The sequence below is a fragment of the Ceratotherium simum genome, chromosome 29 (genome assembly GCF_057802395.1).
Source record: "Ceratotherium simum simum isolate JZ-2026a chromosome 29, ASM5780239v1, whole genome shotgun sequence".
NCBI classification, from domain to species: Eukaryota; Metazoa; Chordata; class Mammalia; order Perissodactyla; family Rhinocerotidae; genus Ceratotherium; species Ceratotherium simum.
Genome location: NC_141928.1, coordinates 40,437,874 through 40,460,982, shown reverse-complemented (window position 1 = coordinate 40,460,982; position 23,109 = coordinate 40,437,874). Strand labels below are relative to the sequence as shown.

The window sequence follows — 23,109 nt, the reverse complement described above, 5'->3', positions numbered from 1 at the left end:
CTTGTATGCGTGCAGTCTATGATATTCCAGTACTAAGAGTCATTGGCTATGCTGGTGTCACAAGTATGCCATTGCTAGACTTCATCGTGTTTGTTATAGTTTATGTGGTTTTCAGACTGAGCCAAATATAAACTTAAAGCCCTCCTCCAAAACTTTGTATTTAGTAAGCTCAACAGTTTTTTTGTATAAGTATGTGTGGGGCGAGATGAGATGCTGGCAGCACAGAATCACCGCTGTGGCTCGGGGGAACTTGAAGTTGGTTTGCAATGTGATGCCAATTGGGAGACTATTGGCTAATAGGTCAGTAGATCAGTACTTCACTCCCAAACCCAAGTTTCGGTAAGGTTGTCTTCATTTCTGTGTTATATAGTTCAGTCCAAGGTCTAGGCAGCTCAAGGTGGGACCTGTTATTTCTATCTTTACATTCTCATGTCTAAATGAAAGAGCTTTAGTTCCTATAACCATGTCTTATAGAGGCTGGTGCTATTCCTTGACTTCTCTTTGGTGCCTCTTTTATGACTCTACTGTTTTTTCAACCTTCTTTTTTGAAATGTGATGACCCTTCTCCCAAATATTTAGTAATTACAAAGAGAAAAATAGTAAGTTTACAGTGGAGAGTTCTGGCAGACAACATCTTAGCCAGGCAATCTAGGTTCATGTCACCAGGAATACATATGACAGCATGTATTCCCTGATATGATGGGTACATCAGACAAACCCCAGTTAAGGCACATTTCCCAAAACAACTGGCCAGTACCTTTCAAAAGTATCAAGAATGTGAAAAACAAGGAAAGAATGAGGAACAGTCACAGGTTGGAAGAGACATACAACTAAATGTTTTGTGGGATCCTGGATTCGGTCCTGGAACAAAAAAAAGGACATTAGTAGAAAGAATTGGTAAAAAATAATTTCTGTACTTCAGTTAATAATATTATACCAAGGTTAATTTCTTAGTTTGTTAATTGTTCTATGGTTATGTAAGATGTTAACATAAAGAGTAAGACGGGTGAAGGTACATGCATATTTTCCATACTATTTTTGCAACTCTTCTGAAAGTTTAAAATTATCTCAAAATAAAATGTTTTTTAAAATATAGTCGCCCAAATTGGACCTACTGTTTCAATAAGGATTATTTAAAAATTACTCTCCTGAGTAAGATAGAAAGAATATTTCCTACAGTTGGTCTATTCACTTTAATTTTTTAGTTCTTTTGTTGTTATATATTGAATAGATATAAAGTTTATAACAAATAGGTAAGTTGTAAAGAGTAACAATAACATGAGCACAAGTGTAGCTTGAAGCTCTCAGTATGCCTTTCTCCATCCCATCCCCCCCAACCTCTGTCCTGAATTTTGTATTTTTCATTCCCTTGCTTCTCTTTATAGGTTTGCCTTGAAAGTATGTATCTCTAATGATATAGTTTTGCGTGATATTTAACTTTATGTAAATGGAATAATACTATACGTATTCTTTAGTAATTTGTTTTTTCCCTAAATATTATATTCCTGAGATTTAATGATATTAATGTGTATAACTGTAGTTCATTCATTTTCACTACCAGATAGCTTTCCTTTGTATGAATATACCACAAGTTATTTCCCTACTTACTGTTAATAGCCATGTGGTTGGTTTCCAGTTTTGCTGTTAATGAGCACTGCCACTGCACACATCCTTGTTAATGACATATTACGAGAGTTTCCCTAGGGCATATGTTTAAAAATGGACTTGCTGGGTTATAGGGTAAATGATCCATCAACTTTACTAGATAAGGCCAAATTGTTTTCCAAAGTGTTTGCCCAATTTTTAATACCACCAACAGTATGTAAGTATTCCAGTGCCTCCACTTTCTAACACAATATTATTAGACTTTAAATTTTTAGAATCTGTTGGGCATGTATATTAAATTTTAAAACCTTGCCATTTATTGATTGACGACTTTGTGTCAAGCACTGTGGCAGACATTTTCATACATTATGTAATTTAATCCTCTCACAGCTCTTCTTCTCAGCTCCATATTACTCCCTGGGTCCTGGCCCTGTAGGGACCAACCAGGCTACAGGCAGGGACCTCTGGGGGACACCCCATGCTGCCAAGGTCCAGCAATTTCCAAAAAAAGATGCCTGTTCCCCTGGAGGCCAATCTCACGGGAATTCCTTAGCCTTGTCTTCTCCGACAGTGACGAGGAGTCAGCTCATGAGAAACACCTGGGAGTGTTGCTCACTCCCTTACAGAGTGCTGCAAGTAATGCTGTGGTTAGTTTGTAATAGATAATTACCCCTAAATATCTCTCTGGCAAATTTATTCTTTAGTGGGTCTTTCTCCATCTTGTATCTGCCTAATTTATTTCCTATTTCTTACAAAAAAAAAAAAAGTCATTCTCATTTTAGAAGAAATTTTAGGAAGTGGTTAATAACATGCCCCAAGTCACACTGTCATTAATTAGTAGCCAATTTTGAAATAAAACCCCGTTCTCTGGCTCCTAATCCTTTTTTTTGATCCATCTCTTCTCTTTTCCTGCCACATCCCATTGCTTCCTCCCTCTCCTCACTTTCTTCTACTCTCCTCTGAGTCTAACAGCTACAATGTACTTTCCAGTTGGCTGCCTTGTAAAGTAGTGTGTGCAGAGAGCATCACAGGATTGGATGAGTGCCTGGTTCCAGCTAAACAGTCATTACTCAGACCCCTGGCTAGCTATTCCGTGCCTTAAACCATTTCACATTCCAAGCTGTGCTGGTTCGTGGATTTGGCCAGACTACCCCCTCAAAGCTGCTTGATGGTGCTGCAGGGGCTTGGAAAGAATCCAGAACTTTAGGACATCCCATCCTTGGCTCTCCTTTCTCGGCAGCAGTAGGAACCCCAAGTCTACTGTGGGGGTGTAGGCAACTGAGAGTAGGACTGGGTGCCTAGAGAATGGTGATATTAGCGCTGCTAACATTGGTGAGGAAAACACAGATCCTAATGACAGAAAGAACAGAACTTAGGTTGGAGTACAAAACTTGTAGCCAACAAGCACAAGTGAATTTGGCCTGCACAATATTTAATTTTTTTATTTGGTTACTTTTATAGGAAGCTTGCACTCAACAATTTGTCACAATAGCCAGCACTTCATTTCCTGTTGTTTTACATCTAACCTCTGTTAACTCCCTGGCTCCTAAAGTTACCTAATGCAACTGTATCCTTAGTGAGGTCACTTGGGACTCACTGAGGGCAGAACTGGAAGATGCATTCTCATTCCAAAATGATCACAGTTGTCCAGGTTATTCTTTTCCTGACAATTGAACATCCCTTGGCTGAGAACACCCTTTTACTTAGACTTTACATTTCCTTCAAAATTATGGATTTCTTTCCCATCTAATCTTGTTCGGGATGATTAAGATGAAAACACCTATAAAGTGTTCTAGTCTTGGCTTATCTACACTTAGTGACTGAGGACCTGAAAAACATTGATTAAAATAGATATACTTCATTGGCCTTTTCTGAATTGGGTTAAGGATGGAGAGAAGGAAGGGATGGAAAGAAGGGTTTTTCTGTGTCGCAAATTCATGGGGTTTGATAAAGTATAATTTTCAGAAGGTTAAAAAACATGATTCTTATATAAATATAAAATGAACAGGTGTCAAAGATTTTATTTAACTCATTATTTTTTTTTTAAAGATTTTATTTATTTATTTTTTCCCCCTAAAGCCCTAGTAGATAGTTGTATGTCATAGCTGCACATCCTTCCAGTTGCTGTATGTGGGACGCGGCCCCAGCATGGCCGGAGAAGCGGTGGGCGCCGGGGATCCGAACCCAGGCTGCCAGCAGCGGAGCGCGTGCACTTAACCGCTAAGCCATGGGGCCGGCCCTTAACTCATTATTTAATGAGGGAACCAGTAAGATGTTAAGACCAGTTCAAAAGAAAATTTAGGAGCTAAGTATTTATAGGAAATTTAATAAAGAAACGTTAAGATTTCGGAATTATACACAAAACTAATTAAAGTCCTAAAGTGCGTTAAGTCATAACCTTGGGAGTTATCTTTTCCACCAGACATAAAATATTTGTATCTCCCCTGGATAAAAATCTGCAAGTTAACCTCTGCCCTACAGTTATAGAATAGTCCAGTCAACAGAAAACTAATCAAAGGTGTAAGCCCAGAACTGCACTAAAAGATGACCCAATAATTTCTTTTGCCTGGTTCCAAGTTTCATATAATTTTTCTGACAGTCATCAGCTTAGACTTGGTTGCCAGGAAGTGGAATCTGTTTTTCAAGCTTTGAAAATATAATTTTATGGTGAGGATATATGAAATGAATTCTGCAATTTAGCATGTATATCTTAGAGGTAGATTATTTTGGATTTCAGAGATCAAGTTTCAAGTTTCTTAAACACATGTTTAAGTGAAATAGTATTGGCATAAGAAATTCTTGTTCTGAATCTTTTTATTTCCTTTACAGAAATTCCGTGGAAACATAGTTGGTACTACTCTGCAATGTCTCTATTTGAAAGCCAAAGTGAGGACAGACAAAGTAGAGGTAGGTGAACTCAGTAAAAATATCTAAGTCTGTATGTCATTATTATTGCCTCTAAAAAGTGTGTGTGCGTGCTTGTGTGTATATGACAGATAAACAGACTGGGGCCAACCTACCAATCAGACTACCAATCTGCTACAAACTGATCAGGAAAGCAAATATACTTTGCAGAAGTAAACTCTTTGTACTTAAAGTACAAGCTCCACTGTTTTGTTATCTGAGAATTCTAATTTGAGTAGTTACAATCTCTCATCTTTTATACTTTTATTTTATTTTGTACTTTTATTTGGAAGTTCACCAGGAAAACATGTGTTCCTTTTCCTCTCTCCATCCTTCACAACCGCTTCCTGCTAAGAAGAAGTGGTCAGTGTGAAGAGAAGTTGCTGAGGCAGATCAGGTCATCCTGTGCAGGCTTTTTGTGGACAGAGTGAATGGATCTGGCTCTGGTCTTAGGGAAGACTTCCATACCACTTCTATGCCTTCCTTTGGTGAATTAAAGTACTAAAGGGACCTGGGATAATCACACCCAGGCCATCTTTCAGAATGAAACTGCCTGACATGAAGAAAATTTTCTGACGTAAAATTTTGAAAAAGCAAGCCAGAATGTAGTTCTATATTAAGGCTTCCTTTTGAGGAATGGAGAAGGTGCAGAGAGTGAAATTAGGTCACTGATTTAAGGCCACACTCTACCGTCTTTACTTTCTGTCATTGTGCAATTGTCTGATTCCTGAAGGGAGCCCATTCCAAGGGCATAGGGCCTAGTTCCAGAAAGAGGAAGTCGGGGAACTCCCAACCAAGAGAAAACCAGAGAGTCCTCTCCTATTGTCAGAACTGCTGAAGGAGAGATGGCTGAGGAAAACAGGCTAACTGACCAGTTTCTCCTGCATCTTCATGTGAGCAGAAAATAGGGAGAGCAGAATACTTGAGGGAGTAGGAAGTTCAAGGGCAGTTGAAAAATGTAATCATCAATAAAGACTGATTTATTTATTCATCAAATATTTATTGGTCACCAAATGAATGCCAGCCACTGTGCTACCTGCTGGCAATACAATGGCAACAAAACTACACAGAATCCCTGCTCTAATGGAGATTCTGGTTTAGTAAGGGACAGCCTTTATTTTATTTTATTTTGTGAGGAAGATCAGCCTGAGCTAACATCCATGCCAATCCTCCTCTTTTTGCTGAGGAAGACCAGCCCTGAGCTAACATCTATTGCCAATCCTCCTCGTTTTTTTTTTTTGTTTCCCTTTTTCTCCCCACAGCCCCAGTAGATAGTTGTATGTCATAGTTGCACATCCTGCTAGTTGCTGTATGTGGGACGCGGCCTCAGCATGGCCCAACAAGCGATGCATCGGTGTGCACCCGGGATCCGAACCTGGGCCGCCAGCAGCAGAGCGCGTGCACCCAACCACTAAGCCATGGGGCTGGCCCCAGGGACAGCCTTTAATTGAGTAATAGCACATTAAATAATAGCACAGAGAAGTATCTAATCATATCTACAATAAGTGCAATGAAGTAAAGATCATACGGGAGGCATAGTGGTGAAGAGCACGGATTCTGGAGCCATACTGTCTAGGTTTGAATCCTAGCTCCACCACTTACTGTGTTACCTTGGGCAAAGCTCTTAGTTTCTCTATGCTACAGTTTATCATCTATAAAATGGGGCTAATAATAGTGCTACCTCATAAGGATGTTGTGAGGATTATATGAGGTAATATTTGTAAAGCACTTAGGACAGTATCTGGCACATGGTAAACACGTGTTTAAATACAATGTGTAAAAAATAATCTATAAGAGCTTCATGCTTTCGTTCAGGAAGATAATTAAGAACTTGAATATTTACAAAAGTGGGTCATTTCAAATGTCAAAAGTTTTACCAATGAAAAATAATTTAAACCAGTTTTCTTGCCCTAAATCTCTTTAGGTAGGCTAGCCTACCTACTGCAGTAGAGTTATTGCTTGTGCTGTTTTAAGCAGTGAGCAATTAATACTGGTCCATCCCAGATGTTGGTCTTTTGGCCTGACCAACAAATAACAGTAGCAAACCCAGTAATTTTGCAGGTATTTCTGCCCTTTTCTAGGCTGTCAGCCTAATCTGGTTGGAAAACTTACGGTACATAGAGTGAATATTGACCAGTTCCAGCATCTTGCTTATCTACCCTCTCTTTTCTGTTTTTCACCACTTTCTTAGTACAGGCTCTCATCATTTCAACTGATGAAATGATGCTATTGCAGCAATCTTTTAAGTGGTCTTTATGTCTGCAGTCTGTTCCTCTGTAAATCGATCATATTAATCTTCCTGAAATTCCAGTTTTATCACATTTTTCCTTGCTCAAAATCTTTCTGGGATTCTTTGTCAGCTACTAGATAAAATTCAAGGTCATTAGCCTAACATTAAAGGCCTGACTTTATAGTCTTGTTTTCTGCTTGCTTTGGACTCCTCCTACCTACAGTACTATCGTACAACTTGTCTTGTCTCAGTGCCAGACCCTTCATTTAAGTTCTTCTTCCTGCCTAGATACCTGTCCTCTACATCTGTATTGAACCTATATTCATTTTTTAGGCAAGTCCTTCTGCAACAATTCTAGCCACCAACCCCCCACTATTATCTTCCCTTCTTGAATTCCTATAGTGCTTGGTTTCTACAGGTTTTTAAAATAATAGCCTTACTGAGGTATAATTGCCATAAAATTGGCCCTTGTAATACAATTCAGCAATTTTTAGTATATTCACAGAATTGTGCAATCATGACCATAATTTAATTTTAGAACATTTTCATCACTCGAAAAAGAAACCCCTGTACCCATTAGCAATAGCTCCCAATTCTCCCTTCCCCCAGCCCCTGGCAACCACTAATCTACTTTCTATCTCTGTAGATTTGACTATTCTGGACATGACATAAATAGAATCATATAATATGTGGCCTTTTGTGACTGGTTTCTTTCACTTATGTTTTCAAGTCTCATCCATGTTTAGCATGTATCAGTACTTCATTCCTTTTTATGGTTGAGTACCATTCCACTGTGTGGATATACCACAATTTGTTTATCCATTCATTAATTGATAGACATTTGTGTTTCCACTTTTTGGCTATTATGAACAATGCTGCTGTCAACATTCATGTACAAATTTTTGTATAGATATATGATTTTAATTCTCTTGAGTTCCCGCAATTCATTTTAAATCTTATTTATATCCTGCCTTGAACTATTGCTTTATTGTTTTGCATATGTGTTGTGTGGTTCTACTAAATTATCTGCCTAGCACAGTGCCTACAGAGCTCCCTCTGTCCTGGAGAGTTTGCAAATCTAACCCATCTATTATACTTTCCTTTCCCTCTCCTTTACTGCCCATACACATCTACAGATATCATCATTGTCATCGTCACCACCACCACAACACAACAGTAAAAATCATTAACATGTATTGATAGGTGGTTAAATAATGCTAGGTGTAAATTCAAAAGGATGAGATTCACTTGTATGTATTCACATGGAAAGATCTGCAATACATAATGTGAAAAGTAAAAAGCAACTTACAGAGCAATACTTATAGTAGTATCTCATTTGTTTAAAAAAAAACATTTTCCGGTGTTTGTATATATGTATATGTTTGTATGTAAATACCCTGAAAAGGAAGGAACCCCAAGAATACGCACCAATCTGTTAACAGTGGCTCCCTTGGGAAAGGGAGAAGGAGTAGAAGGCGTGGGAAAGGAAACTTTATATTTTTTCTCTATATGTTTCTGATTTTGGATCTTCCACAGTTAAAAGATATTTATGGATTACTTCAGGTAATTTTCTTGAAAAATCATTCAAGAAAAAAGTGTAATCACAAAGGGAAAATAACTGAGTTGGAGAAACTAAAAGGAAAGGATAGAAAAAGACATCGCAGGAAGGAGGGGGCGTGGATATTGTGAGTTGTAGAGCCTTAGTAGTAGAATCCTGTACAATACCACAATTACATAAACACACAAAATAGACATCTGTGTTGCACAACTCCTTGTGAACACACTAAAAACCATTGAATTGTACATTTTATTTTAAATAGGTGAATTCTATGGTATGTATATTATATCTCAATAAAGTTATTTAGAGTAAAACAGACATCTAAAGTTTTTAGAGTTAGTTTCTAGGATTCTGTTTTCTTTCGAATTAGGAACGTTTCCTGACCTCAATAACAGAGACAGGATTGCCAGATAAAATACATGAGTCTCAGTTAAATTTGAATTTCAGTAAACAATGAATAATTTTTTAGTATAAGTATGTCCCATGTAATACTTTGGACATACTTTGTTTTTGTATTTTTATTTGCTAAATCTGGCAATCATAAACAAAGGAGATTCTGTTTTGAATCTCTTAAATTGCTTCTTTAGCATCACCAGGGGTTACTGTTAGATTCAGCTTAGTGTGAATGGCATTTTGTTTCTAACTGATGGCCTTTATTGTAACTTTCCCAACCTCTCATCTCCTCTCCCAAGGAAGGTTTTATGGTTGAGAAGCACTGAAAGTGATGTCCAGCAGTTCCCTCAAACATGACTGAGTTTGCCTTTACCACCCTGATGAGAAATCAGTGGTTCTGCATTCTAAATGAGGTCGGAATGGAGAAGCACCACTCCCAACTCCCACCTGCCTGGGGTAATATAAACGGTGTTCCCATCGGCTTCTCCCTTGGAGAGGAAAGGGGAGAACCTAAAGGTCTCCAAGAGGAACAGGGGGTGAGGCCTTTGGTTTTGAGCACGTCCTGAATTGTGTCAGCCAACCAATCTTCTATGGCATGCTGTTAATAAATTAGGCTTTGGGGTTTGTTTGTGGCTTTTTTTTTTTTTTTTTTGCTTTTATTACTATTTTGATTTTCTTTAGTATCTTGTCCTTTGAGCAATTCCAGTCTTGTTTCTGCTAAACTCAGGAGAATTAGTGAAGCTGTAGGGAATGGTCAGAGGCAGAGGTAACAGGAGAGCTATAGTAGCTCAAGAACAGGACTTTTCATGACATTCAAGACTTTAGTGAGCTTCCTCTCCAGGTTCTTTTTTTACACTGCGTTCTACCCACCCGCTAGGCCATGATGCATATCCTCCTGTTTGCTGACCTTAGCACAGAAAGGTCAACAAAGAATTAGTCTTAGCTGAGATTTCTCTTTCAGCCCAGCTGTTCTGTGATTATGTAGATACTCCCACAGGAGGAGGTGATTATCCTACTTTGGAGGAATTTGGACAGAAATCTGACCACAATTTAACAGAACATGTTTCTAGCATCTATTCACTTGTGTGCTTGTTCATTCAACACATCTTTATTAAATCCAGGGACGGACTAAGCTAAGCAGTGAGATACAGAGATTTAAAGAAAAGAAAAAAGAGAAAAAAGACATGATCTCTACCTTGAAGACGCTCTTTGTTTAGTGGAGGAAGATGGTACTATAAGTAAGCATGGTAAGTGAGCTGAGTGTAAACCATGAGACATAGCAGTGGGTAGACTGAACCAGAAACACGTAATGAAGTGGTGATGAGAAAACAAATTAGTTACTGCCTCTTCTGCAGGACCACAGACCTTGGCCTTTCCTGAGTTGACTCTCTGCTGTGTCATTTAGCTATTCTTCTTACCATTCTTTAGATGAAAATATCATTTGGTGGCTGTAGTCCAGATATCTTAGAGATGCAGTGTGGGGAGATGAAATATAAATTTGGGGGGGTACCCAAGACTAGAAGCCGTATGGTTAGCTAAATCTACTGAAGGCTATAATGTTTCAGATTATGCTATTTGACTACTGTAGGATGAATTGTGACCACTTGGAATCTAAGAAATTCCAGTATTCCTGGTGTAAATTAACTCCAACTAATCTGACCAGAAATTGGCCAATTATCCTTCCCTTGGCAGCTATCCTCACTTACTTTTAGAAATGAGAAATTTTCAGTCTCATGTGTTAGGTGACTTGGGTGAAATCACCTAGGCCTATTGATCTAGAATGACAGCAAGGAGTCACTGCTGAGTTTCTCTCACCAGCACCAGGGCTTAATTGAGCTGGGTGTAAGGAGAGGGGACCTTGACTAATCTACTAGTTAGAGGCTTGCACTCCTAAAGATCATCTCACTCTTCTTCCTTTAGCTGGAAAATCCCATTTGTGAGTGATTTCCCACTGTAAGCAAGGAGACATTTGCTTAGAGCCTCCTAAGCCTGATTGCTACCTGACCAACTGTCCTGCCTTCCTTTTTCTCCCTCCCTCCTTCTCCGTCCTGGTTACTTATATTTCGGTGTGCTACATTCTCTAGTTCCCTCTTACAGAGTTCATTTTTCTTTTTAGTTTCTGCCATTTCCTTGTCTAAGCTAATCTCCAATCTTCTGTAGCTTTAACTCCTAAAACCTGAGGTTGGATTACATCAAGATTGCATAAGACCTTCTCCCTCTGACTTATTTTCCTTCATTAAGTAGTAGATAATAACAACAATAAACAAACACATAGGGACAGAGATTGGATTGGTGGTTACCAGAGGGGAAGGAGGGAGGGAGGAGGGTGAAAGGGATAATTCGGTACATGTGTGTGGTGATGGGTTGTAATTAGTATTTTGGTGGTGAACATGATGTAATCTATGCAGAAATAGAAGTACAATGATGTATACCTGAAATTTTTACAATGTTATAAACCAATGTTACTGCAATAAACAAAAAATTTAAAAAATTAAAAAATAAAAAATAATAATTCATTTCCAAAAATAAAGAAAAATAAAAAGATTGCATAAGAGCTAAGTTTTTCACTTTGGTATTTGAATCAGAACTCTAAACTAGTCATCCCTAGACAGAAGCTTCTCCTCTTTTGACACTTCTGTTCCACTACCATCCCACCAGACTGTGGCTTTTGTACCCTTCCTTCTCTACTGGATGGATCAGCTTAGGACATCCACGGGAGATAGCCAAAAGTTCAAAATCTATTTGGGGCACAACTATATCAGTGATGCTTACAGAATCTCCTTGACATAGCATAAGATAAAGGACAAAAAAATATCATGTAATGAGCACTTTTGAGTGTCAGGAATGATGTAGGCACTTTATAGTTACCATCTCATTTAACCCTCACATTAGCAAGTAAGGTAGATTTTACTACCCTGTTTTACACGTGAGGAAACTAAAGCCCAGAAATGGAAAGTGACTTGCCCTACATCACTTAGCAGTTTAGTCACAGAGCCCAGTCTAGAATAGCTAAAATTTTCTGAGCATTTTTTAATATACCAGGAATTGTTCTAAAATGCTTTGCATGCCTTAATTTATTAATCCTTACAATAACCTTATGAATAGGTATTATTATCATTTCCATTTTACAGATGAAGAAAATGAGTCTCAGAGAGGTTAAGTAACTTCCTCAAGGCTACACAGCTGATAAATGAAGAACTGAGATTTGAACCCTGGTAGCCTGACTCGATTGCTCATGTTCTTAACCACTATAGGAGCCCGCTGTATTTTTAAACTTCAAGTCGACTGCACATTTTATAATATCAAGTTGTCTGGCCCTTTCAGTTCAATGATTTTACCACCTCCAGGCCAGCTCTCAGCACAGGTCCTTGTGAAACCAGGCCTTTGCTGAACAGGCTGTAGACTCAGCCCTCAGTTCCTGGTGAAGGATGCATTTTCCACAGTCACCAGAGGCTAGAGCTCGGTGTTTGTCCCCTTGAATTCCATAGCCAGGACCTCTTCAACTAGACTGTCCCCTAGACTCTCCTTGTCTAAGCTAATTTCCAGTCTTCAATAGTTCTAACCTCTCATCCATAATTCACATTTTTTCACTCGTTTCAGCCAAAGAGGAATAAACTTTGATTTAATAAGTAATAAGGAAAATACTTAGTCATCCCAGTCTTTTCTCAACAGTTTTCACAAGCCCTGCAGAATCTTGAATTAATCTTTTATTATCTAGTCTGAAAACTTTCTTTTTGCCTTTATTATCTCAAACGTGACTGGCTACTTTCTTTCCTTAACCTTGTCTTCTTTCTCTCTCTGACTTTTAGTTTCTTCTCTAGATGGTTGTGCAAACTGAAGTTTTAACCACTTTTGTCATCATTCTTGCTTTTCCTTTTTTAGAGGCATCTTAGGAGATCTGACTTACTAGCCCTCAAATCCTCTTCCCCACCTGGTGAAAATCCTACTTTCCTTTCTCCTTTCTCTTCTTTCATGGCAGGTCTGGTATCAAAGAGCCAAAACTAGGTGAAGGTTAGTCCTGCCCCCACTTTGGAGTCTTAGTCTGCCTCCAACTCAGGCTCTGAACTTTGCGATCTACCTGCTTGACTTTACTTTTAACTCAGAGGGAGGTATGTGTTCAGTTGCCATGCAGAGCCTGGATTCCATGCATTCCTTGGGGCTGGTGGCTTGGAGAGAAGAGCCTGCTGCACACAGATGAATTGCTGGGAAAACTCGTTAGACTTTTATTAAATTAAAAAATAATCAGTGATATCTAGAATTAAATTTAATAAGATATATGAAATTCAATAATAAAATATTAGAACTTTATCAAGAGTCATAAAATAATATTTTTGAATAAATGGAGAGCCTGTGCTGGTCTGTTGGGTGTGGTTAGAGGGGAAAATGGCATGGGAGAGACTGATTTTACTCACCAATGCCTGAGAAAATTGAGTATGAACATAGAAGGAAGTAGCCTGCTCAGGGATTGAATGCTCTAAACACCGGGAGAAGCACCAGTGCTCCCCTGGTCCTCTGCTGGAATCAGGCAGCTGTCTGGGCCCCTGAGAAAGTCCCTCCACAAAGGGCAGAGGTCACACAGCAGCTAGAAATCCTAGATGCAGCTAAATAATCTGAGCGATGCGTGTTCCACTGCTTTGGGTAACCGAAGCCACAGTGGTTAGCAGAAGCTCTTGTATTACAAGGTTGTAAATAAGCTACTAACTAGTCAAAACAAGGCACCACAAAACTTCCTATCAATCCCATTTCAACTTCCCCTAGTAATCACAAGAATGAAATAAGAAAGAAATGCACTAGTCCAGTAGAACAGACTACAAGCTGCATAGCTGGGTGGTAAACCTAGCCCAGGAAAGACTCAGCCGCTTGTTTATGGATTGCCAGCAAGGTGACTGGCCAGACGTGATCGTCATGCACAAAGGAGTGGCTTCCCAGGGGTACACCAACATCTCTCTCTATCGCCCTCATAGGGATATAGTATGTTACTGGGTGGGGGACTAATGGTGCAAAAATGTCAACTCGATCCAAATTAATCTGTATTGTCTAAATCTGTATACTCTCAAATCCTTGGATAAAAGTAGCTAAACATCCCAGTTTCACCTTCCCCGCAATTTGTGCAAGCCCCTTAACTTCTTCATAATTCTCTGTTTTTGCACCGCTCAAAGTGCAGACTTCAGCCCCTTAGATAGCTTCTATAAGAAATTTACTTATGTTCTGACTTCATGATGTTTAGTAATTTTTGCTGATGACTAGAGGAGGAGTGGAGGAAATTACAGGAAGAACCATAAAGGTCCCTGTCTTATCATTGGCTCTCTCCTCAGCTGTCTTTCAAAAGTCTATGATCCTAGGCCCCTGAGACGTGCAGTGTAGTTTCCCAGACCTGACTGTTTTTCCCATGAGAGATAGCTCTGCCTCCTCTAATAACCCACTTGCACTCCATCCCCAGATTCTAGTGAATAAAATTTTCTTTGTCTTCATCTCTAATCAAAACTCTAATCTTGAGAGAACTGGAAAAAATGATTCTGAAGTTTATCTAGAAGAGAAAATAGACAAGAATAGCCAAGAAGACTTTTAAAAAGTAGACTTACTATCCTATATTAAAAGTTACATAATTTAAAAGATGGATAGAACAATGGAACATAATAGAAAACCCAGAATCACATTCAATATATTTGAATTTAGTACATTATAAAAATGGCATTTAAAACCAGAGTGGGAGAAAATATTTGCAAATCCTGTATCTGATAAATGACTTCTATCTAGAATATATAAAGAATTCTCTATATAAATCAGTGATAAAAAGATAATTAACCCAGTTTAAAAATGGACAAAGGGGGGGCCGGCCCCGTGGCTTGGTGGTTGGGTGTGCGCGCTCGGCTGCTGGCGGCCCGGGTTCGGGTCCTGGGCGCGCACCGGCGCGCCGCTTCTCCGGCTGTGCTGGGGCCGTGTCCCACGTGCAGCGGCTGGAAGGATGTGCAACTGTGATGTACAGCTATCTGCTGGGGGTCTTTGGGGAAAGAAAAAAGGAGGAGGATTGGTGATGGATGTTGGCTCGGAGCCGGTCTTCCTCGGCAAGAAGAGGAGGATTGGCGCAGATGTTGGCTTAGGGCTGATCTTCCTCACAAAAAAAAAAAAAAAAATGGACAAAGGGGGAAGTGAAAAGGGGCCAGCCCGGTGGCGCAGCCGTTGAGTTCGCATGTTCCACTTCGACGGGCGACCTGGGGTTCGCCAGTTTGGATCCTGGGCACAGATCTACTCACCGCTCATCAAGCCATGCTGAGGCAGCGTCCCACATAGAAGAACTAGAAGGACCTACAACTAGGATATACAACTATGTACTGGGGCTTTGGGGAGAAAAAAGAAAAAAAGACAATGATTGACAACAGATGTTAGCTCAGGGCCAATCTTCCTCAAAAAAAAAAAAATGGACAAAGAATTTGAATAGAAATTTCTCCAAAGAAGGTATATAAATGCTCACTCAATAAGCACGTAAAAAGATACTCAACCTCGAGGAGTGACGTCAGCATCATGGCGGAGTGAGCTTTCCCGTGAATTCTTCCCCCACAAGATACAACAAAAGCAACAGCCACAGACCAACAACGGAATCCCAGACAGTGAAAACCTAGAGCGGAGGGATCCACACTGCCGCACATCTGAGAGCAGAACATGCTGGACCCCCGGAGGAAGTGGGGAGAGGTAAGGAGAACTCCGCTCCCTCCCCATCAGATCAGCGATCCCGGTCCGCGCGGCTCCCAGAGAGGGGGGAGGGGCGGCCATCGGCGGGAAAACTGTGGCTCTTCGGGCTCTCTCAGCCAGTGGGAAACTCCCGCACAGAGGACTCAGAGGAGCCACAGGGCTACCATCAACATCTGAGCACCCCAGAGAGCGGATAAAGAGGGGCAAACGAGAAGCCTCCCACGTCAGGGACCCAGAGGGCAAAAGAGAGAGCTCCCCCCTCCCCGCAACCCGGACTCTGCAGCTCGACCAGACCTAGCGATCCGAGGCAGACCTGAACAAACTGGACTGGACCCGTGGATCGCAGCGGGGAAAAAAACAAAGAAACAAAACTGCGGATCGCAGCAGAAAAACTGGGGCAGAGCGCAGGGGGCTTAGACTACACAGCCCTTTACCACCAGACAGTGGCGGCAGGTGGAAATTGCAACCAGAGACTTCCAGGATGAGGAAAATCAAAACCAACACAGGAACCACAATGCAAAAATATATGAAATCACCAGACCAGAAACAAAATGACAAGCACCCAGAAATCAACCCCAAAGACACAGAAATCCATAAACTAAATGACAGAGATTTCAAAATAGCTATCATAAAAACACTCAACGAAATGCGAGACAACACAGACAAACAATTCAATGAGATTAGGAGTTTCTTCACAAAAGAGATTGAAATCATAAAGAAAAACCAATCAGTGCTGATGGAGATGAAGAACACAATGGAGGAGATAAAGGAGAATCTGGAATCTTTAAAGAACAGAGCTGACAATATGGAGGAAAGAATTAGTACTTTAGAGGATAGGAATACAGATATACTCCAGATGGAAGAAGAGAGAGAACAAAGACTAAAAAGAAATGAAGAAAGACTCCGAGAAATATCTGACTCTATTAGAAAATGTAACATAAGAATTATAGGTATTCCTGAGGGAGAGGAGAGGGAAAGAGGAACAGAGAGCCTATTCAAGGAAATAATAGCTGAAAATTTCCCAAATCTGGGGAAGGAGCAGGAAATACCAGTAAGCGAAGCCAACAGGACACCTATATATATTAACAGACAAAGGCCTTCACCACGACACCTAGTGGTAAGGCTAGCCAGGGTCAACGACAAAGAAACAATATTAAGGGCAGCTAGACAAAAACAAAAAATAACATACAAAGGAACTCCCATCAGGCTCTCAGCGGATTTCTCAACAGAAACTTTTCAGGCTAGAAGAGACTGGAATGATATATTCAAAATACTAAAAGACAAAAACTTGCAGCCAAGAATACTCTATCCAGCAAAAATATCCTTCAAATATGATGGAGAAATAGTAACTCTCCCAGATAAACAAAAGCTAAGGGAGTTCGTGGCCACGAGACCCCCACTACAAGAAATACTCAAGAAGGCCCTCAGGCCTGAAAAAAAGAAGAGAAAGGGAACACAAAGCTTGGAGTAAGGAGAAAAGTAGGTAGACAAAATCAGAGAAATAGTAGATCTTTGCCGGAATAGGTTAGCAACCACTTAAATACTAAACTCAAAGATCAAAGGAAGAAATTCACCAAAAATAAATTTAACCTCATCACTGTAAACACACAGCCACAACACAAGATAGAATAAGGTATAACAAGAGCAACTTAGAAGGGGAAGAGGAAAGTGACTGAATTGACTTAGTATAAGGAAATAGGAGGCTATCAGATAATGGACTATCTCATACACAAGATTCTTTGCCCCAACCTCAAGGTAACCACTAAACAAATAATCAAAGCAAAACCACATATGATAAACAAAGAGAAAACTAGAAGAATCATAAGACAGAACAACCAAACTGAATTGGCAGTCCAAAACAAATGGGACAAGAAACAAAGGAAATGCAAAAGAACCAGAAAATAAGTGACAAAACAGCAACATTCAGCCCTCATATTTCAATAATTACCCTAAATGTAAATGGATTGAACTCTCCAATCAAAAGATACAGAGTGGCAGGATGGATTAAAAAGCAAGACCCAACAATATGCTGCCTTCAGGAAGCACATCTTAGCACTAAAGACAAGCACAGGCTCAGAGTGAAAGGATGGAAGACAATACTCCAAGCTAATGGCAAACAAAAGAAAGCAGGTGTTGCCATACTCATATCAGACAAAGTAGACTTCAAGATAAAAAAGGTTAAGAAAGACAAAGAAGGGAAATATATAATGATAAAAGGGACACTACATCAAGAAGACATATCCCTTATAAATATATATGCACCCAACATAGGAGCATAAAACATAAAACATAAAGCAACTATTAACAAACCTAAAAGGAGAAATCAACAACAACACAATGATAGTAGGGGATCTTAACACCCCACTTACAGCAATGGATAGATCATCCAGACAAAAAGTTAATAAAGAAATATTAGACTTAAAAACTGGACGAGATGGACCTAGTAGACATATACAGAGCACTCCACCCAAAAACAGCTGACTACACATTCTTCTCAAGCGCGCATGGAACATTCTCTAGGATAGACCATATGTTGGGAAACAAAGCAAGCCTCAATAAATTTAAGAAGATTGAAATCATAACAAGCATCTTTTCAGACCATAAGGCTATGAAACTGGAAATGAACCAGGAAAGAAAAACTGGGAAAGTGACAAAAATGTGGAGATTAAACAACATGCTACTGAACAACCAATGGATCACTGATGAAATTAAAGGAGAAATCAAAAACTATCTGGAAACAAACGAAAATGATAACATGCCATATCAAACCATATGGGATGCAGCAAAAGCGGTCCTGAGAGGGAAACTCATAGCGATACAAGCCCACCTTAACAAACAAGAAAAAGCCCTAATAGGCAACCTTAAACTACACCTAACAGAACTAGAAAAAGAAGAACAAACAAAGCCCAAAGCCAGCAGAAGGAGAGAAATAATAAAAATCAGAGCAGAAATAAATGATATTGAGACCAAAAAAACAGTAGAAAGGATTAATGAAACAAAGAGTTGGTTCTTCGAGAAGATAAACAAAATAGACAAACCCTTAGCCAGGCTTACTAAGAAAAAAAGAGAAAAGGCTCAAGTAAATAAAATTAGAAATGAAAGAGGAGAAATTACAACGGATACCATGGAAATACAGAGGATTATAAGAGAATGCTATGAGAAATTATATGCCAACAAATTGGACAATCTAGAAGAAATGGATAAATTCTTAGACTTATACAACCTCCCAAAATTGAACCAAGAAGAAATGGAGAATCTGAATAGACCAATAACAAGTAAAGAGATTGAAATAGTAATCAAAAACCTCCCAAAAAATAAAAGTCCAGGACCAGATGGCTTCTCCAGTGAATTTTACCAAACATTCAAAGAAGATTTAATACCCATCCTCCTCAAACTATTCCAAAAAATAGAGGAAGATGGAACACTTCCTGAATCATTCTATGAGGCCAACATCACCCTGATACCAAAACCAGACAAAGACAATACAAAGAAAGAAAATTACAGGCCAATATCGCTGATGAACATTGATGCAAAAATCCTCAACAAAATATTGGCAAACCGAATACAACAATATATTAAAAAGATCATACACCATGATCAAGTGGGATTTATACCAGAGACGCAGGGATGGTTCAACATCCGCAAATCAATCAACGTGATACATCACATCAACAAAACAAAGAATAAAAACCACATGATCGTCTCAATAGACACAGAGAAGGCATTTGACAAGATACAACATCCATTTATGATAAAAACTCTCAATAAAATGGGAATAGAAGGAAAGTACCTCAACATAATAAAGGCCATATATGACAAACCCACAGCTAACATCATACTCAACGGGGAAAGACTGAAAGCCATTCTCTAAGAACAGGAACGAGGCAGGGCTGCCCACTCTCACCACTCCTGTTCAACATAGTACTGGAGGTTCTGGCCAGAGCAATTAGGCAAGAAAAAGGAATAAAAGGAATCCAAATAGGTAACGAAGAAGTGAAACTCTCACTATTTGCAGATGACATGATTGTATATATAGAAAACCCTAAAGAATCTGTTGGAAAACTGTTAGAAACAATCAACAACTACAGCAAAGTTGCAGGGTACAAAATCAATCTACAAAAATCAGTTGCATTTCTATATGCTAATAATGAACTAACAGAAAGAGAGCTCAAAAAGATAATACCATTTACAATTGCATCAAAAAGAATAAAATACCTAGGAATAAATCTTACCAAGGAGGTGAAGGACCTATACAATGAGAACTACAAGACATTATTGAGGGAAATCCACGATGACATAAAGAAATGGAAAGATATCCCATGCACGTGGATTGGAAGAATAAACATAGTTAAAATGTCTATATTACCTAAAGCAATCTACAGATTCAATGCAATCCCAATCAGAATCCCAATGACATTCTTCACAGAAATAGAAAAAAGAATACTAAAATTTATATGGGGCAACAAAAGACCCCAAATAGCTAAAGAAATCCTAAAGAAAAAGAACAAAGCAGGAGGCATCACAATTCCTGACTTCAAAACATACTACAAAGCAATAGTAATCAAAACAGCATGGTACTGGTACAAAAACAGACACACAGATCAATGGAACAGAATTGAAAGCCCAGAAATAAAACCACACATATACGGACAGCTAATTTTCGACAAAGGTGCTAAGAACATGCAATGGAGAAAGGAAAGTCTCTTCAATAAATGGTCTTGGGAAAACTGGACAGCCACATGCAAAAGAATGAAAGTGGACCATGTGCTATCGCCAGTCACAAAAATTAACTCAAAATGGATCAAAGACCTGAAGGTGAGACCTGAAACTATAAAACTCATAGAAGAAAATATAGGCAACACACTATTTGACATTGGTTTTAAAGGAATCTTTTCGGATGACATGCCTACTCAGACTAGGGAAACTAAAGAAAAAATAAACAAGTGGGACTTTATCAGATTAAAGAGCTTTTATAAGACAAATGAAACCAGAATCAAGATGAACAACCAACCAACCAGCTGGGAGAGAATATTTGCAAAACATACATCTGACAAGGGGTTGATCTCCATAATATATAAAGAACTTACACAATTGAACAACAAAAAAACAAACAACCCAATCAAAAAATGGGCAGAGGAAATGAACAGACAATTCTCCAAGGAAGATATACAGATGGCCAATAGGCACATGAAAAGATGCTCAACATCACTAATCATCAGGGAAATGCAAATCCAAACAACACTAAGATACCACCTCACGCCCGTTAGAATGGCTATAATCACCAAGACAAAAAACAACAAATGTTGGAGAGGATGTGGAGAAACAGGAACCCTCATACACAGCTGGTGGGAATGCAAATTGGTGCAGCCTCTATGGAAAATGGTATGGAGATTCCTCAAAGAATTAAAAATAGAGATGCCCTATGATCCAGCCATCCCACTACTGGGAATCTATCCAACGCACCTGAAATCAACAATCCAAAGAGGCTTATGCACCCCTATGTTCATTGCAGCATTATTCACCATAGCCAAGAAGTGGAAGCAACTTAAGTGTCCCTCGACTGACGATTGGATTAAGAAAATGTGGTATATATATATACAATGGAATACTACTCAGCCATAAAAAAAGACAAAATCGTCCCATTTGCAACAACATGGATGGGCCTGGAGCGTATTATGTTAAGTGAAATAAGCCAGAAGGAGAAAGACAAACACTGTATGATCTCACTCATATGTGGAATATAAACCAACACATGGACAGAGAAAACTGGACTGTGGTTACCCGGGCAGTGGGGGTAGGGGGTGGGCACAAGGGGTGAAGGGAGTCATATATGGGGTGATGGACAAACAAAAATGTATAACCCAAAACTTCACAATGTTAGAAACCATTAAAACATCAATAAAAAAAAAAAAAAAAAAAAAAAAGATACTCAACCTCATCATTAGTCATTAGGGAAATGCAAATCAAAAGCACAATGAGATATTACTTCACATCCACTAAGATAGTTAAAATAAAAAATATAGTCAATAACAAGTGTTGGTGAGGATGTGGAGAAATTGGAACCCTGATACATTGTGGGTGGGAATATAAAATAGTGCAGCTGCTGTGAATAACGGTTTGGCAGTTTCTCAGAAGGTTAAACATAGAGTTACCATATGACCCAGCAATTCTACTCCTATGTATATACCCAAGAGAAATGAAAACATGTCCACACAAAAACTTGTACACAAATTTTCATAACAACCTTATTCATAATAGCCAAAAGATGGAAACAACCCAAATTTTCATCGGTGGATGAACAGATAAATAAATGTGGTATAGGGCCGGCCCCGTGGCTTAGCGGTTAAGTGCTCGCGCTCCACTGCTGAAGACCCGGGTTCGGATCCCGGGTGCGCACCGAGGCACCGCTTCTCCGGCCATGCTGAGGCCGTGTCCCACATACAGCAACTAGAAGGATGTGCAACCATGACATACAACTATCTACTGGGGCTTTGGGGTAAAATAAATAAATAAATAAATGTGGTATATCCATACAATAGAATATTATTCAGTCATAAAAAGTAATGAAATACTGATACATGCTACAACATAGTGAACTTTGAAAATATTATGCTAAATGAAAGAAGCCAGTCACAATAGGCCACATATTATTCTATTCATATGAAATGTCCAGAATAGGCAAATCCATAGAGACAAAAGGTAGATTAGTGTTTTCCAGGGACTGGGGAATGGGGGGAATTGGGAGTACAGGTATGGGGTATCTTTTGGGAGTGATGAAAATGTTCTAGAATTAGTGATGCTGGTTGTGTAACCTCATGAATATACTAAAAAACACTGAATTCTACACCATAACGGGGGGGTGAGTTTTATGTTATGTGAATTATCACTTAAAAAAAAAATTGAACAGTTGCAGGGTTGGGTTTCTAGGACCTGGAGCCAGAGACTTCTCTTAGAGGAGTGAGGCAAGTGAGTTCAAGATCAAGTAAGAGTCTGTAGCCTAGATGAAGAATCTTTGAGGACCAAAGAAGGAAATTTCTTTCTAATCTTGGGAGCCATGAGCCAAGGATAACCTTAGAGGGCTGGAAGAAAATAGATGTTCAGTATAACTCAGAGGCAGAGGGGTTGCTAGAACCCACTCTCTGAGGAGACAAATTCTGTGGAAACATAGTCTAGGAATTTCTAGAAGCGTGAAGGATAGAAGGCTTAGCAGCAGTGTCAACCTTCAGGCCAAATTCTAGGTTGCTTGGTATATATATTATCCAGACTCAAGAATTGGGAAGCGCTCACACTGTATTGTCCAAATAATTCAAACATCTTCTCCTCTGGGAACACTTCCATACCCAACTTTCCCTGACTTCCATCCTCTCTTCTGTGTACCCCTAATACTCTATTCCTATCTATATCCTGTCCTTACATTAGATTGAAATTTTCTTTTATGTTTGTCTTCCCCACTAGGAATAGGAATCCCAAGATGGTCAGAGATAGTGTAACCCTAGGGCCTAGCACAGGGCCTGACAACTGCCAAGAACTCAGTAAATACTTGTTGAACCAGTGAAGAATTGAAGAGACTATAGGAATGTTTCATTCAGCACAGAAAGATCTATTGATAATATATATATTTTTAAGACTTTTCATAACATGGTAATGGACTCACTTATTTGTAATAGTTTGTAACACCTGTGTGTTTTGATGTGATGGTTTTTGTCATGTGTTGTAGTTATCAGGCTCA

The 23,109-nt window shown here is 39.2% G+C and overlaps 1 protein-coding gene across 1 annotated transcript in view; it reads left to right on the top strand.

The window, feature by feature from the left end:
- LOC101393436 (phospholipid-transporting ATPase FetA-like) overlaps positions 1–23,109 on the top strand; it is a 126,813-nt gene that overhangs the window by 29,283 nt on the left and 74,421 nt on the right. Inside the window, exon 2 of the mRNA XM_087419539.1 lies at positions 4,435–4,512. Coding sequence (XP_087275665.1) covers positions 4,435–4,512 — 78 coding nt within the window. The remainder of the gene's footprint in view (positions 1–4,434; positions 4,513–23,109) is intronic.